We start from the raw sequence: 15,030 nt of genomic DNA, 5'->3' as shown, positions 1-15,030 counted from the left end.
TCCTTTTTTATTTAATCATATCCATTAGTGCTGCTCCTCCTCCTCCTCCTCACCCCCAATATTCTCTCTCTCTCTCTCTCTCTCTCTCTCTCTCTCTCTCTCTCTCTCTCTCTCTCTCTCTCTCTCTCTCTCTGGTGTTTAATAGGAAGCTTTCCTTGACTGGCACTCATTCTCTGCAATCTTAATTCTTTGCTGAAGATGAGAAGGATCTCAAGCACTACAAAAGAAAAATTGGCAAGCATTGTGTCCCTCTACAAGTTTGGAGAGTCAATTAGAATTGTCAGATTTGCAGGATGAACTCAAGAGTGAATTACCCAGTTTAAGGATAATGGTACTACAGAAATACCGGAATGTGGACAGTGCTCTGTGAGACTGTAAATGAGATGCCACATGCAGAATGGGCTCAAATTATCTTTTTTACAGTTTGAGTAAATGAGAGTTGAAGATGGAGAGTTGCTTGAGACAGAATTTATGCATAAAACACTTATATTAATACATATATCAGTTTAAAGCTTTTGAGATCTTTTTCATTGGTATATTAATTTTACATTCTATGATAATTTTCTTGTTATTTATTTCTTATTTATTTATTTATTTATTTTATTTTTTTATTTTATTTTTTTTTTTTTGCACCCATGTAAATAGCTTGGGATTTTGAAATAACTAATACATGAATTAATGATAAAAAATAAAGGGTAAATGATATAAAAATTAATATAGAATGTAAATTTCATGCATTCATCACAATATTTTATGGATATTTTAATTTGCATTATTATTATTATTATTATTATTATTATTATTATTATTATTATTATTATTATTATTATTATTTTATTTTATTTATTTTTTTTTTTAGTTACTCCCCCCCAAAAATTGTTCCCTAAAAATACTGTTAGGGTGGTGAAAAATCCCGCTTTCTTTATTTCCCTGTTATAGAAGTGTTGCAGTTGTCTCCTATGAAAAACAAATAGATGACCAAATTGCAGGTTGAACCCCATCTACACATAGTGCCGCAAATGTTGTCAGATGGCAACTGGAGACCAATCCACTTATTTCAGTATAACTTTTTTTTTTTTTTTTTTTTTTTTTTTTTTTTTTTGAGACTCCAGCCAAGGGCAACAAAAATCCAATAGAAAAAAAAAGGTCCAGTGAGATGCTGTGCCCTGAATGGGGTCCAGAGTAGTAGTTAAAAGTTGAAGGATAATTGTCTTCAAACCTCCCTCTTGAAGGGATTTTTTTTTTTTGAGAGAGAGACTCCAGCCAAGGGCAACAAAAATCCAATAGAAAAAAACAGGTCCAATGAGATGCTGGTTCCTGAATGGGGTCCAGAGTAGTAGTTAAAAGTTGAAGGATAATTGTCTTCAAACCTCCCTCTTGAAGGAATTCAAGTCATAGGAACGTGGAAATACAGAAGCTTGCAGGGAGTTCCAGAGTTTACCAGGGAAAGGGATGAATGACTGAGAATACTGGTTAACTCTTGCATTAGAGAGGTGGACAGAATAGGGGTGAGAGAAAGAAGAAAGTCTTGTGCAGCGAGACTGTGGGAGGAGGGGAGGCATGCAGTTAGCAAGATCAGAAGAGCAATTAGCGTGAAAATAGTGGTAGAAGACAGCAAGAGATGCAACATTGTGGCGATGAAAAAGAGATTGAAGACAGTCAGTTAGAGGAGAGGAGTTGAAAAGATGCAAAGTTTTTTATTCCACCCTGTCTAGAAGAGTGGTATGAGTGGAAGCCCCCTCAGACATGTGAAGCATACTCCATACATGGATGAATAAGGCCCCTTTACAGAGCAAGCAGCTGGAAGGGTGAGAAAAACTGGTGTAGATGTCAGAACACCTAATTTCACAGAAGCTGTTTTAGCTAGAGATGAGATGAAAAGTTTCCAGTTTAGACTATAAGTAAAGGACAGACTGAGGATGTTCAGTGTAAAAGAGGAGGACAGTTGAGTGTCACTGAAGAAGAGGGGATAGTTATCTAGAAGGTTGTGTCGAGTTGATAGATGGAGGAATTAAGTTTTGAGGCATTAAACAATACTAAGTTTGCTCTACCCCAATCAGAAATTTTAGAGAGATCAGAAGTCAGGCATTCTGTGGCTTCTCTGTGTGAAATGTTAACTTCCTGAAGGGTTGGACGTCTATGAAAAGATTTGGAAAAGTGCAGGGTAGGATCATTAGTGTCGGAGTGGACAGGACAAGAAATTTGGTTTAGAAGGTCACTGATGAATAATAGGAAGAGAGTGGGTGACAGGAGAGAACCCTAAGGAACACCACTATTAATAGATTTAGGAGAGGAACAGTGACCGTCTACCACAGCGGCAATAGAACAGTCAGAAAGGAAACGAGATGAAGTTACAGAGAGAAGGATAGGAGGATAGTTTGGAAATCAAAACTTTGTGGCAGACTCTATTGAAAGCTTTTGATATGTCTAAGGCAACAGCAAAAGTTTCACCAAAATCTCTAAAAGAGGATGACCAAGACTCTGTAAGGAAACCCAGATCACCAGTAGAGCGGCCTTGACAGAACCCATACTAATGATCAAAGAGAAGGTTGTGAAGTGATAGTTGTTTAAGAATTTTCCTGTTAAGAATAGATTCAAAACTTTAGATAGGCAGAAAATTAAAGTAATAGGACGGTAGTTTGAGGGATTAGAACAGTCACCCTTTTTAGGAACGGGCTGAATGTGGGCATACTTCCAGCAAGAAGGAAAGGTAGATATTAACAGATAGAGTTGAAAGAATTTGACTAGGCAAGGTGGAAGCATGGAAACAGTTCAGATAACGATAGGAGGGACCCCATCAGGTCCATAAGCCTTCAAAGTGTTTAGGCCAGTGAGGGCATGGAAAACATCATTGCGAAGAATTTTAATAGGTAGCATGAAGTAGTCTGAAGATGGAGGAGAGAGAGGAACAAGCCCTGAATCATCAAAGGTAGAATTTTTAGCAAAGGTTTGAGTGAAGAATTCAGTTTCAGAGATAGATGTGATAGCAGTGGTGCCATCTGGTTGAAATAATGGAGGGAAAGAAGAAGCAAAGTTATTGGAGATATTTTTGGGTAGATGCCAGAAGTCACAAGGGGGGTTAGATCTTGAAAGATTTTGACACTTTCTATTAATGAAGGAGTTTTTGTCTAGTTGGAGAACAGACTTGGCATGGTTCTAGACAGAAATATAAAGTGCATGAGATTCTAGTGATGGAAGGCTTAAGTACCTTTTGTGGACCACCTGTCTATCATGTATAGCACAAGAACAAGCTGTGTTAAACCAAGGTTTAGAAAGTTCAGGTCAAGAAAAAGTGAGGAATATATGCCTCCATGCCAGACACTATCACCTCTGTTATGCACTCGGCACACAAAGACGGGTCTCTGACACAGAAGCAGTAGTCATTCCAAGGAAAATCAGCAAAATACCTCCTCAGGTTCCCCCAACTAGCAGAGGCAAAACACCAGAGGCACCTTCACTTAGGGGGATCCTGAGGAGGGATTGGAGTAATAGGACAAGATATAGATATGAGACTGTGATCAGAGGAGCCCAACTGGGAAGAGAGGGTGACAGCATAAGCAGAAGGATTAGAGGTCAGGAAAAGGTCAAGAATGTTGGGCATATCTCCAAGACAGTCAGGAATACAAGTAGGGTGTTGCACCAATTGGTCTAGGTCATGGAGGATAGCAAATTTGAGGCTAGTTCACCAGGATGGTCAGTGAAAGGAGAGGAAAGCTAAAGCTGGTGATAAACATTGAAGTCTCCAAGAATGGAGATCTCTGCAAAAGGGAAGAGAATCAGAATGTGCTCCACTTTAGAAGTTAACTAGTCAAAGAATTTCTTATAGTCAGAGGAGTTAGGTGAGAGGTATACAGCACAGATAAATTTAGTTTGACAAGTGACTCTGTAGTCATAGCCAGATGGTGGAAAACTTGGAAGGTTCAAGAGCGTGGGCATGAGAGCAGGTTAAGTCATTGTGCACATAAATACAACATCCAGCTTTGGATTGAAAATAAAGATAAAGTAGGAGGGAACAGAAAAGGGGCTACTGTCAGTTGCCTCAGACACCTGAGTTTTGGTGAGGAAAAGAAGATGAGGTTTAGAAGAGGAGAGGTGGTGTTCTACAGATTGAAAATTGGATCTTAGACTGTGAATCTTGCAGAAGTTGATGAAGGAAAAGTTAAGGGGGGTGTCAAGACACTTAAGGTTGTTGTCAGAAGGGCAGTCCAACTTGGGGACATTTGTGGTCCCCTCCCCAGATGGGGACTCCAAGGCTGGTGTAGGAGTCGCCATGATAATTCTGAATTTTTGAGTGAAGGGTGTGTGTGTGTTATTAGGTGCTTTTAGTTTTGTGTAGAGGAAAAGAGTTATCTTTAGAGGGCAGGCTGTTGATTCCTCCCTTGTGTTGTGAGACACAAAGGGAAATGTTCAGTGAGGTCACAGCTGGGTTTAATGATAAGTTCACAGCACCCCCTGATCCAGTGCTTTAGACCTCACTGGGAGTAATTATCATTTTGTCAGGTGCCTACTGCCTCCTCCTGTGTTATATGTTATAGTATTTCCATCATGTGGTGGCTGGATGTGTATAACACAGTGCTGTAATGGGCTACCAGGGTATCTGGGACTCCACATTAGTGCTCTATGGTTAACTTCACATGGATTGTGTCTAGTGGAAACCAGATAATGAAGTAAAGGATGTAAAATATTGGTAGTTGAAACGAGCCCCTTAAGAATATTGCCAATTTTTTTTTTACTACCTGTAAGGATATGTTTGATGTAAGGTATGAAACAGAATATATCTCAGTAGTAAGAGTTTGGGTGTATGGAAAAAGGACTGACTTTCCTTGCACTTTAAAAAGTTAAGACTGCATTCTTCATATGTGAGAAATCCAGTGGCTTATGGTAGTGAAACTTTAAGGCATTCAACGATGCAAAGAGGTAGGAGCATGCTGAAAACAAAAGTGAAGATGAGTTCTTTGTGGAATGGTATTGTCATAGGTCATTCAATAAATGAGGAGTTAAGGGATAGGTTTTAGATTGAGACCATTAGTAAAACCACAAGACCAGGATGTGTGATCATGGGGAAAGAGAAGTTGAGCTTCATTGGATGAAACAAATGCAAGCACAAGGAGACCAGAGAAGGCTAGGATGAGTTCTGAAGAGTAAGATTCAGAAAGGAGAGGACTTGATAAATTAGTTTTACACAATCATGCAATCTTCTGGAGTGCTGCATCAGGTGAAAAATCTGACCTATGTAAACTTGTTAGTTGCTTGTTCACATTTTACGATTACTGTGTGTGTGTATGTGTGTGTGTGTGTGTGTGTGTGTGTGTGTGTATGGGTGGGTGTGGCTGTGTGTGTGGGTGTAGTATCTTCTTGGTCAATTAAGGTAATTTAATCATTTATTTTTCATTCAAGTACTTTTGCCTGTTTTGTGCGGAGTAGTCTTTTAGCATCATGAACATGAACATAATTTGTTAAAATTAGTGAAAGCTTCTAAGAGCTTGTCTCAAGCAGGGAATCACATAATGAACCTACAAACAATGAGCACTATGTAATTATTATTATTATTATTATTATTATTATTATTATTATTATTATTATCATTCATTATTTTTTCATCATTCATGCATGAAATGAATCCTTGATAATGGTTTCCAATATCATAACTTGCATTATTTATTTATTTATTTTTATCATATTAAGTCATGTGACTGCCACAACCAGTGCAGGATAAGCAACATGAGTAAGATATACTGACATGATAAATAGATTTAGATTTTTTAATGGATATTAGATATTAAGAAATTTGTTAATTTTATTCACCATTGTTTTTTCATTCCAGTATAATAATAGCAAAGCTCAAAATTACATCTAATCAATTGTGCTTACAAACATGTCCATATTAGCCATATCATCTATAATTACTATGTGACCTTTTCTAGCTCAAAATACAGCTTCCAGTTATGACCATACATGAAGAAATGCATATTTTGTAACAAAAGAATAAATACCTGAAACAAATTTCAAGTATCAGTAATTTGTCGCTTTCCTCTCTATACTTTCCATGTATGATTAGATGAGAGTATACTTGTTCATGGAACATTTTTTTTGTCCCATTTTTTGGGGCAGAAAGTCTCATCTCAGCCCAGGACTGAGGACTTTGAGATACACACTATCCTTATTTTCCCTTATTCTTAACCAAATTGACTAAGATTGTGTGTTTTAATAGTTAATAATAGGTTTTGCAAAAGATTACAAGAGTTTTGCAACAATGAATGTATTACAATAACAATTCTGGGCAAATAACATTCAATAATCTATCATGAAATGCCGAACAACATTATTGGTAAGAATGTATCACAGCGGACTTACATGTGAATAACTTCTTTATACATAAAAAGTAAAGGTTAAGAAATAAAATACTGGTAATAAGTTCAATATTTCTTGCAGCTGAGAGGAGTGGACAAGCCCCAAGGGACAGATGCAAGCAGCACAAGGCAAGGGTTTGTTTATGTTTGGGAAAATTGATTGTACCACTCCTGGCAATGATTTATAGTAATACTTTATTGCCCCAAAGACAAACATTACATACTCATGGTTACTAGTCTATAGTTATATTTATGACAAAGAACTTAATCAAACAGCAATAGTAAGTAATAACTGATCTTGTGTGGAGAAATCGGTCTTTTCAAAGGTGCTAATTCCACAATACATATGCATGACCATGATTTCGAGCATACTATCTGATGGTGTTGCCACTCAGTGAACAAGTGTATTAGGATGCTTTGCATATCTATGTATTATAAAAATACAACACTTCCCATATGCCTCCTATATTTAGAAAGGTCCACTTAAACAAGGTGGGATTTAATATTTTCTAACTCATTAACTTTCCACCATCACCCTTTCTCTTATAGACAACACTTATGATCATGCCTCCTTGAATTGGACACTATAAAAACATGGATAAAGTTATCTGAAGGTTAGATAAATCCACCATTTCAGGTCATTGCCTGGAATCATAGCTTACCATAAGAACAAAGTGCAGTACCTTAGACATCAGGACCATTTACACATTGGTCATATCATTACAATATCATCTAGTTCCAACTTTATCAACTTTTCTTATGTGAGGGATATCTAGCATCTCTCTTTCCTCCTTTTTTCCTGACAGTGGTGACATAAGATGTTAGTGCCACTGCACCTTAGGCATTCAGTCAATTATTCCTGACAACACCTAAATGAAATAAGCAGATATCATTGTGGTACACTTTTGGTATCAGAGGTAAATTTTGGTGTCCTATGTGATGTAAGAAGTGGATGTATTTTTTAACTTTGACACATTAAGTAGATCAAAGGTGCACCACCACCTACACACCCATAAAAAGAGGGATATGGAATTCATGTGTACAATAAAAATTTCAAAAATTTAATTCTTTATCATAATTAGTATTGGATCATAGTTAGGAAGTCAATATACTACTAAACACACACACACACACACACACACACACACACACACACACACACACACACACACACACACACACACAGTGATGATTATAAACATCTGTACTTAGGTTAAAAACTTAAGAGCTTCATTAGTGCTGAATGATAACTTAACAGAACAAGTGAAGAAGACTTCTCTGCCATGTTACTAATACATAACCATATTTCTCCACTTTAATCTTATCTGTAACATCCCAGTGTCTTTTATGTATCCCTTGTAAGTCACCAAATTTCTCAATCCCATGACTTTCCTTTGGTGCATGAATTTATTTTCTAAATATACTCATAAATCTCCAAATCCAATCATTTATCTTTCATACCTTACTGTTTGATTTTCTCCATCTTTTCAGTTACATTTTTAGATAAATAATTACCATTAACCCATAAGATACTGTTTATCCAATATGATTCTCTGCTCATTACCAACTAAGCTTTAAATATGTGTTGTGTAATATTCTAAACCTAACAGTCATGTACAAAAAAAAAAAATAAATAAATAAAAAATAAAAAAAATAAAATATATATATATATATATATATATATATATATATATATATATATATATATATATATATATATATATATATATATATATATATATATATATATATATATATATATATATATACACACACACACACACACACACACACACACACACACACACACACACACACACACACACACACACACGCACACACAGTAGGGTATGTGACAATGCACAGCCATTATAATGTACAACTGCAATAACACACTGAAATTTTAATCAATATTTAATCATCATAATGAGCCAAAACTGGCATAACAAACTCACCACTTGTGCAAGCACTGGAATTTCTATAAAAGTTTAATTGGAATAATAAACCAAAATTGGCAAGATGAACTTGCCATTCATGCAAGCACTGAAATTTTAATAAAAATTTAATCGGGATAACAAACTAAAAACTCGCAAAACTAACTCACTTGCTGTGCTCACCTATCTGCCACCTGTCATTTCCTCTCTTTTTTCCTTTCCTCTCCCTTCTTTCGTCTTGTCTCAAACCTCCCTCCCCATCACCTCCCATCCCCCTTATCTATCAGAGATAAGGGACTAGAGTGATACCTCTCTCTCTCTCTCTCTCTCTCTCTCTCTCTCATTCATTTTATGTAATTTTTGCTTCATTGTTTCTCACTCTCTCACTTTCATGTATGTAATTTCATTTTCATTCTCAATCAGTCTCTTTCCCTTAGGATTGTTCTAACTTTGAGTGAGAGAGAGAGAGAGAGAGAGAGAGAGAGAGAGAGAGAGAGAGAGAGAGAGAGAGAGAGAGAGAGAGAGAGAGAGAGAGAGAGAGAGAGAGAGAGAGAGAGAGAGAGAGAGAGAGAGAGAGACGACTCAGACTTATGGGTGTTTACTGATGTCTACAGTAGGTAAATGTGACCAATACTTGTCAAAGCAGTGCAAAATTCAGGATGATAATGAGTGAAGCTTGGGATGGTAAGAATTTAGGACTAGGTGTGAAACTTAGGAGGCTACTGTATATATTTGTTGTGTTATCTAAAATGTAGTAGGTAGTGCAGATGTGCTCATTTTGATGTACTTTAAAAAAAAAAGTGGAATTTTTTTGTGTTATTGTCTGGTTCCCTGGAATCAATTAATTTTTTCCCATGGGTTCTTCAGTCGCCATAACACATTTGCCATAACGAATGCTACACTGGAATGAATCATGTTTGTTGTCGCTTAACCTACTGTACATACTGTGGCTCCTTGGGCTACGCCTGTCCTGGTATATGTCTGAACCAACTTACATCCTTTCCAGATGCTCAGATTTTGCCTTGACATGCACCCATGAACCTGACTTGCGCCCATGCTACCAGTAGTGCCACAGCATTCCACCATCATCTTCCCATCTTATTTTGTGATAATTCTACCCTGAAAATACCTCCAAAGCAAGTGAAAAGTTCTAATGCAAGTGGTGGGAAGAAGAAAAGAGAGATAACCATTGAAAAAAAAAAAAAAAAATCATTGGAATATATGAGAGTGGTCTTGATCCTGATGCTCCAGGTAACTTGGGATTACTCCTGAGCCAGGAGACATTACTTTATGATCCTTATGTTTCAGATACCTCATATCACCACCATTCTTTATCCATTAGTTTGTGATGTAAGTGATATTAGAGGAAATTTAAAAAATTTTTTGCACTGGAACAGATTAATTTCCCATTGATTTCAATGGGAAATGAAGATCCAACTTGCACCCAAATCAGGTTGTACCCTGGGTCATGGAATGGATTAAAGGCATAATCCAAGGTACCACTGTGTGTGTGTGTGTGTGTGTATATATATATATATATATATATATATATATATATATATATATATATATATATATATATATATATATATATATATATATATATATATATATATATATATGAAAATGGAGAAGTTCAAATTTCCATTTATTCTAGTTAATTTACTTGTATTTTTCTTTTGACTGAAATAAGGTCAATAAGTATTATACATGGTGAATTATTTTCTATTTTCATTATTACTTTCTGTGCTAATATTGCATTTTGGAAAACTACTGACAGTTAATGGATTCAATGGAGACATAGCTGGGTGTCTCTCATCAGCACAGGATATATTTGTGGATCTACTGGCAACTGAACTTGAATTTCTGTTAACTGCAACATGATCAATTGAGCCTGCTCCTTGGGGCATTTTACTCACATTGGCTAAGCTGTCATTTAATGGCAAATTTTGTGGCATTTTTCCATAATTAGACATACTTGGAACTACATCATTAAAAGGTAATTTTCCCTGCACTGTCTTTGAGGTCAAGAAGGATGATGCTGCTGGATTTTTACTGCTAAGAGGAGGCATATCAGTCCCAGATGGTGGGTAATACACCATTTCTGTGGCAGGATAAATGGACAGGATGCTACCAAAGAGTACATGCTGCACAACTGGGAACTTGTGTAGCACCTGAAAAATAAGGATTTTTATTCATTAAAATGTAGAAACACATACAAATCCTGTATACTACAACTAAGAGATGAAATTAATGGAAAAAGAAATTGCATTGCTTACTGTGATAACAATGCATTAACTCTCTGGTTTTACTAAGGAAACACTCATTAATAAAATGTGATTTTTTCCATTATTATAATAATAGTAATAATAATAATAATAATAATAATAATAATAATAATAATTTATTTATAATTATCTTTAATTTCACTAGCACTGGGATGGGCAAGATTTGGCTTGCTGGCTAACTTTGTCAATGGGATATTTTTTTTTGTGGCCAACTAAATGCATTGTGTGACTTCTCTTCTGTGAGTTGGTCACCCATAGCAGCAAAGCAATCTCTTGACTAGTTGATCTAAAACCTATATTTTTTATATAATTATAATAAACTATTCTTAAAAAGTATTCCTTTACTGTGTTATGGATTTTCATTTCAGTGTGTAGCCCTTCACAAACACAACTATCCATGGAGAGGCATGTTTGTCAAAATCACTAATATAGTATCACAACAGTTTCATACCACATGTAAGAAGAGAAAACTTTGAGCATAGATACAGGTTGATCATTGATAGTTCAACATAAATTAATCTGGAACCTCATTAAATATGGTATATTTTCAGTTGGCTATATTCTCTATCTTTTAAACATGGCCCGGTCGTGGCACGCAGTCACAGATGACACTCCAATCATAGCACATTACCACTGTTAGGCAAATTCCACCTGTGTCAAAACTGCTACCAGAAGACACTTTTGTGCATGCACACCATATTGACAGGAGAGCATCAAAACATCTATTTAATTTCTAAAGCGAAGCACATCCTAATTCTCTTCCCATTTTGGGGGGTCTCCATTCTTGGAGACTTCAATGTTCACCACCAACTTTGGCTTTCCTCTGCTTTCACTGATCAACCAGATGATAAATTTAGTTTGAGAGTGACTGTAGTCGTAGACAGATGGTGGGAAATTCAGAAGATTTAAGAGGGTGGGCATGAGAGCAGGTTAAGTTACTGTGCACATAAATGTAACATCCAGCTTTGGATTGAAAATGAGGATAGAGAAACTAGGAGGAGGAGGCAGTAGACACCTGCCGAAACGATAATTACTCCCAGTGAGGTCTAAAGCACTGTTCAGGGGGTGCTGTGAACTTATCATTAAACCCAGCTGTGACCTCACTGAACGTTTCCCTTTGTGTCTCACAACACAAGGGGGCAGTCACAGCCTGCTCTCTAAAGACAACTCTCTTCCTCCACACAAAACTACAAGCACCTAATAACACACACACCCTTCACTCAAAAATTTTAAAATCATGGCGACTCCTACACCAGCCTCGGAGACCCCATCTGGGGAGGGGACCATAAATGTCCCCAGGTTGGACTGCCTTTCTGTCGACGACCCTAAGTGTCTTGACACCCCCCTCAACTTTTTCTTCATTAACTTCTGCAACATTCGCAGTCTAAGATCTAATTTTCAATCTGTAGAACACCACCTCTCCTCTTCTAAACCTCATCTTCTTTTCCTCACTGAAACTCAGGTGTCTGAGGCAACTGACAGTAGCCCCTTTTCTGTTCCCTCCTACTTTCTCTATCCTCATTTTCGATCCAAAGCTGGATGCTGCGTTTATGTGCGCAATGACTTAACCTGCTCTCGTGCCCACGCTCTTGAATCTTCCGAGTTTTCCATCATCTGGCTACGACTACAGAGTCATTCTCATACTAAATTTATCTGTGCTGTATACCTCTCTCCTAACTCCTCTGACTATAAGAAATTCTTTGACTACTTAACTTCCAAAGTGGAGCACATTCTGACCCTCTTCCCTTTTGCAGAGATCTCCATTCTTGGAGACTTCAATGTTCACCACCAGCTTTGGCTTTCCTCTCCCTTCACTGACCATCCTGGGGAACTAGCCTACAACTTTGCTATCCTCCATGACCTAGAGCAATTGGTGCAACACCCTACTCGTATTCCTGACCGTCTTGGAGATACGCCCAACATTCTTGACCTTTTCCTGACCTCTAATCCTTCTGCTTATGCTGTCACCCTTTCTTCTCCATTGGGCTCCTCCGATCACAATCTCATATCTTTATCTTGTCCTATCACTCCAATCCCTCCTCAGGATCCCCCTAAGCGAAGGTGCCTCTGGCGTTTTGCCTCTGCTAGTTGGGGGGACCTGAGGAGGTATTTTGCTGATTTTCCTTGGAATGACCACTGCTTCCGTGTCAGAGACCCGTCTTTGTGTGCTGAGCGCATAACAGAGGTGATAGTGTCTGGCATGGAGACGTACATTCCTCACTCTTTTTCTCGTCCTAAACCTTCTAAACCTTGGTTTAACACAGCTTGTTCTCGTGCTATACATGATAGAGAGGTGGCCCACAAAAGGTACTTGAGCCTTCCATCACCAGAATCTCATGCACTTTATATTTCTGCCTGGAACCATGCCAAGTCTGTTCTCCAACTAGCCAAAAACTCCTTCATTAACAGAAAATGTCAAAACCTTTCAAGATCTAACTCCCCTCATGATTTCTGACATCTAGCCAAAAATATCTCCAATAACTTTGCTTCTTCTTCTTCTTTCCCTCCTCTACTTCAACCAGATGGCACCACTGCTATCACATCTATTTCTAAAGCTGAACTCTTTGCTAAAACCTTTGCTAAAAACTCTACCTTGGACGATTCTGGGCTTGTTCCTCCCTCTCCTCCACCCTCTGACTACTTCATGCCACCTATTAAAATTCTTTGCAATGATGTTTTCCATGCCCTCACTGGCCTAAACCCTCAGAATTCTTATGGACCTGATGGGGTCCCTCCTATTGTTCTCCGAAACTGTGCCTCCGTTCTTGCACCTTGCCTAGTCAAACTCTTTCAGCTCTGTCTGTCAACATCTACCTTTCCTTCTTGCTGGAAGTTTGCCTACATTCAACCTGTTCCTAAAAAGGGTGACCGCTCTAATCCCTCAAACTACCGTCCCATTGCTTTAATTTCCTGCTTATCTAAAGTTTTTGAATCTATCCTCAACAGGAAGATTCTTAAACATCTATCACTTCACAACCTTCTATCTGATCGCCAGTATGGGTTCCGTCAAGGCCACTCTACTGGTGATCTTCTGGCTTTCCTTACTGAGTCTTGGTCATCCTCTTTTAGAGATTTTGGTGAAACTTTTGCTGTTGCCTTGGACATATCAAAAGCCTTTGATAGAGTCTGGCACAAAGCTTTGATTTCCAAACTACCCTCTTACGGTTTCTATCCTTCTCTCTGTAACTTCATCTCAAGTTTCCTTTCTGACCGTTCTATTGCTGCTGTGGTAGACGGTCACTGTTCTTCTCCTAAATCTATTAACAGTGGTGTTCCTCAGGGTTCTGTCCTGTCACCCACTCTCTTCTTATTATTCATTAATGATCTTCTAAACCAAACCTCTTGTCCTATCCACTCCTACGCTGATGATACCACCCTGCACTTTTCCACGTCTTTTCATAGACGTCCAACCCTTCAGGAGGTAAACATATCACGCAAGGAACCCACAGAACGCCTGACTTCTGATCTTTCTAAAATTTCTGATTGGGGCAGAGCAAACTTGGTATTGTTCAATGCCTCAAAAACTAAATTCCTCCATCTATCAACTCGATACAACCTTCCAGACGACTATCCCCTCTTCTTCAATGACACTCAACTGTCCCCCTTTTCTACACTGAACATCCTCGGTCTGTCCTTTACTTATAATTTGAACTGGAAACTTCACATCTCATCTCTAGCTAAAACAGCTTCTATGAAGTTAGGTGTTCTGAGACGTCTCCGCCAGTTTTTCTCACCCCCCCAGCTGCTAACTCTGTACAAGGGCCTTATCCGTCCATGTATGGAGTATGCTTCACATGTCTGGGGGGGTTCCACTCATACTGCTCTTCTAGACAGAGTGGAATCAAAAGCTTTTCATCTCATCAACTCCTCTCCTCTAACTGACTGTCTTCAGCCTCTCTCTCACCGGCGCAATGTTGCATATCTAGCTGTCTTCTACCGCTATTTTCATGCTAACTGCTCTTTTGATCTTGCTAACTGCATGCCTCCCCTCCTTCCGCGGCCTTGCTGCACAAGACTTTCTTCTTTCTCTCACCCCTATTCTGTCCACCTCTCTAATGCAAGAGTTAACCAGTATTCTCAATCATTCATCCCTTTTTCTGGTAAACTCTGGAACTCCCTGCCTGCTTCTGTATTTCCACCTTCCTATGACTTGAATTCCTTCAAGAGGGAGGTTTCAAGACACTTATCCACCAATTTTTGACCAATGCTTTGACCCTTTTATGGGACTGGCATTTCAGTGGGCATTTTTTTTATTAGATTTTTGTTGCCCTTGGCCAGTATCCTTCCTACATAAAAAAAAAAAAAAAAAGAGGGAACAGAAAAGAGCTACTGTCAGTTGCCTCAGACACCTGTGTTTCAATGAGGAAAAGATGAGGTTTAGTAGAGGAGAGATGGTGTTCTACAGACTGAAAATTAGATCTAAAACCATTAATGTTGCAAAAGGTAGTGAAGAAAAAG

At 38.1% G+C, this 15,030-nt stretch overlaps 2 protein-coding genes across 2 annotated transcripts in view; one reads left to right on the top strand and one right to left on the bottom strand.

The window, feature by feature from the left end:
- Window positions 1–7,412, top strand: part of LOC135100445 (uncharacterized) — a 73,634-nt gene extending 66,222 nt beyond the window's left edge. Inside the window, exon 6 of the mRNA XM_064003338.1 lies at window positions 6,433–7,412. The gene's annotated coding sequence lies outside the window, so the exon portion shown is untranslated. The remainder of the gene's footprint in view (window positions 1–6,432) is intronic.
- An 839-nt stretch (window positions 7,413–8,251) lies between these two features.
- LOC135100444 (serine/threonine-protein phosphatase 2A activator-like) overlaps window positions 8,252–15,030 on the bottom strand; it is a 36,337-nt gene continuing 29,558 nt past the window's right edge. Inside the window, exon 7 of the mRNA XM_064003336.1 lies at window positions 8,252–10,458. Within this exon, the coding sequence (XP_063859406.1) occupies window positions 10,003–10,458 (456 nt within the window). The 3' untranslated portion in view covers window positions 8,252–10,002. The remainder of the gene's footprint in view (window positions 10,459–15,030) is intronic.

Source organism: Scylla paramamosain, chromosome 5 (genome assembly GCF_035594125.1).
Source record: "Scylla paramamosain isolate STU-SP2022 chromosome 5, ASM3559412v1, whole genome shotgun sequence".
NCBI lineage: Eukaryota > Metazoa > Arthropoda > Malacostraca > Decapoda > Portunidae > Scylla > Scylla paramamosain.
This window is presented reverse-complemented; position numbering and strand designations above follow the sequence as displayed.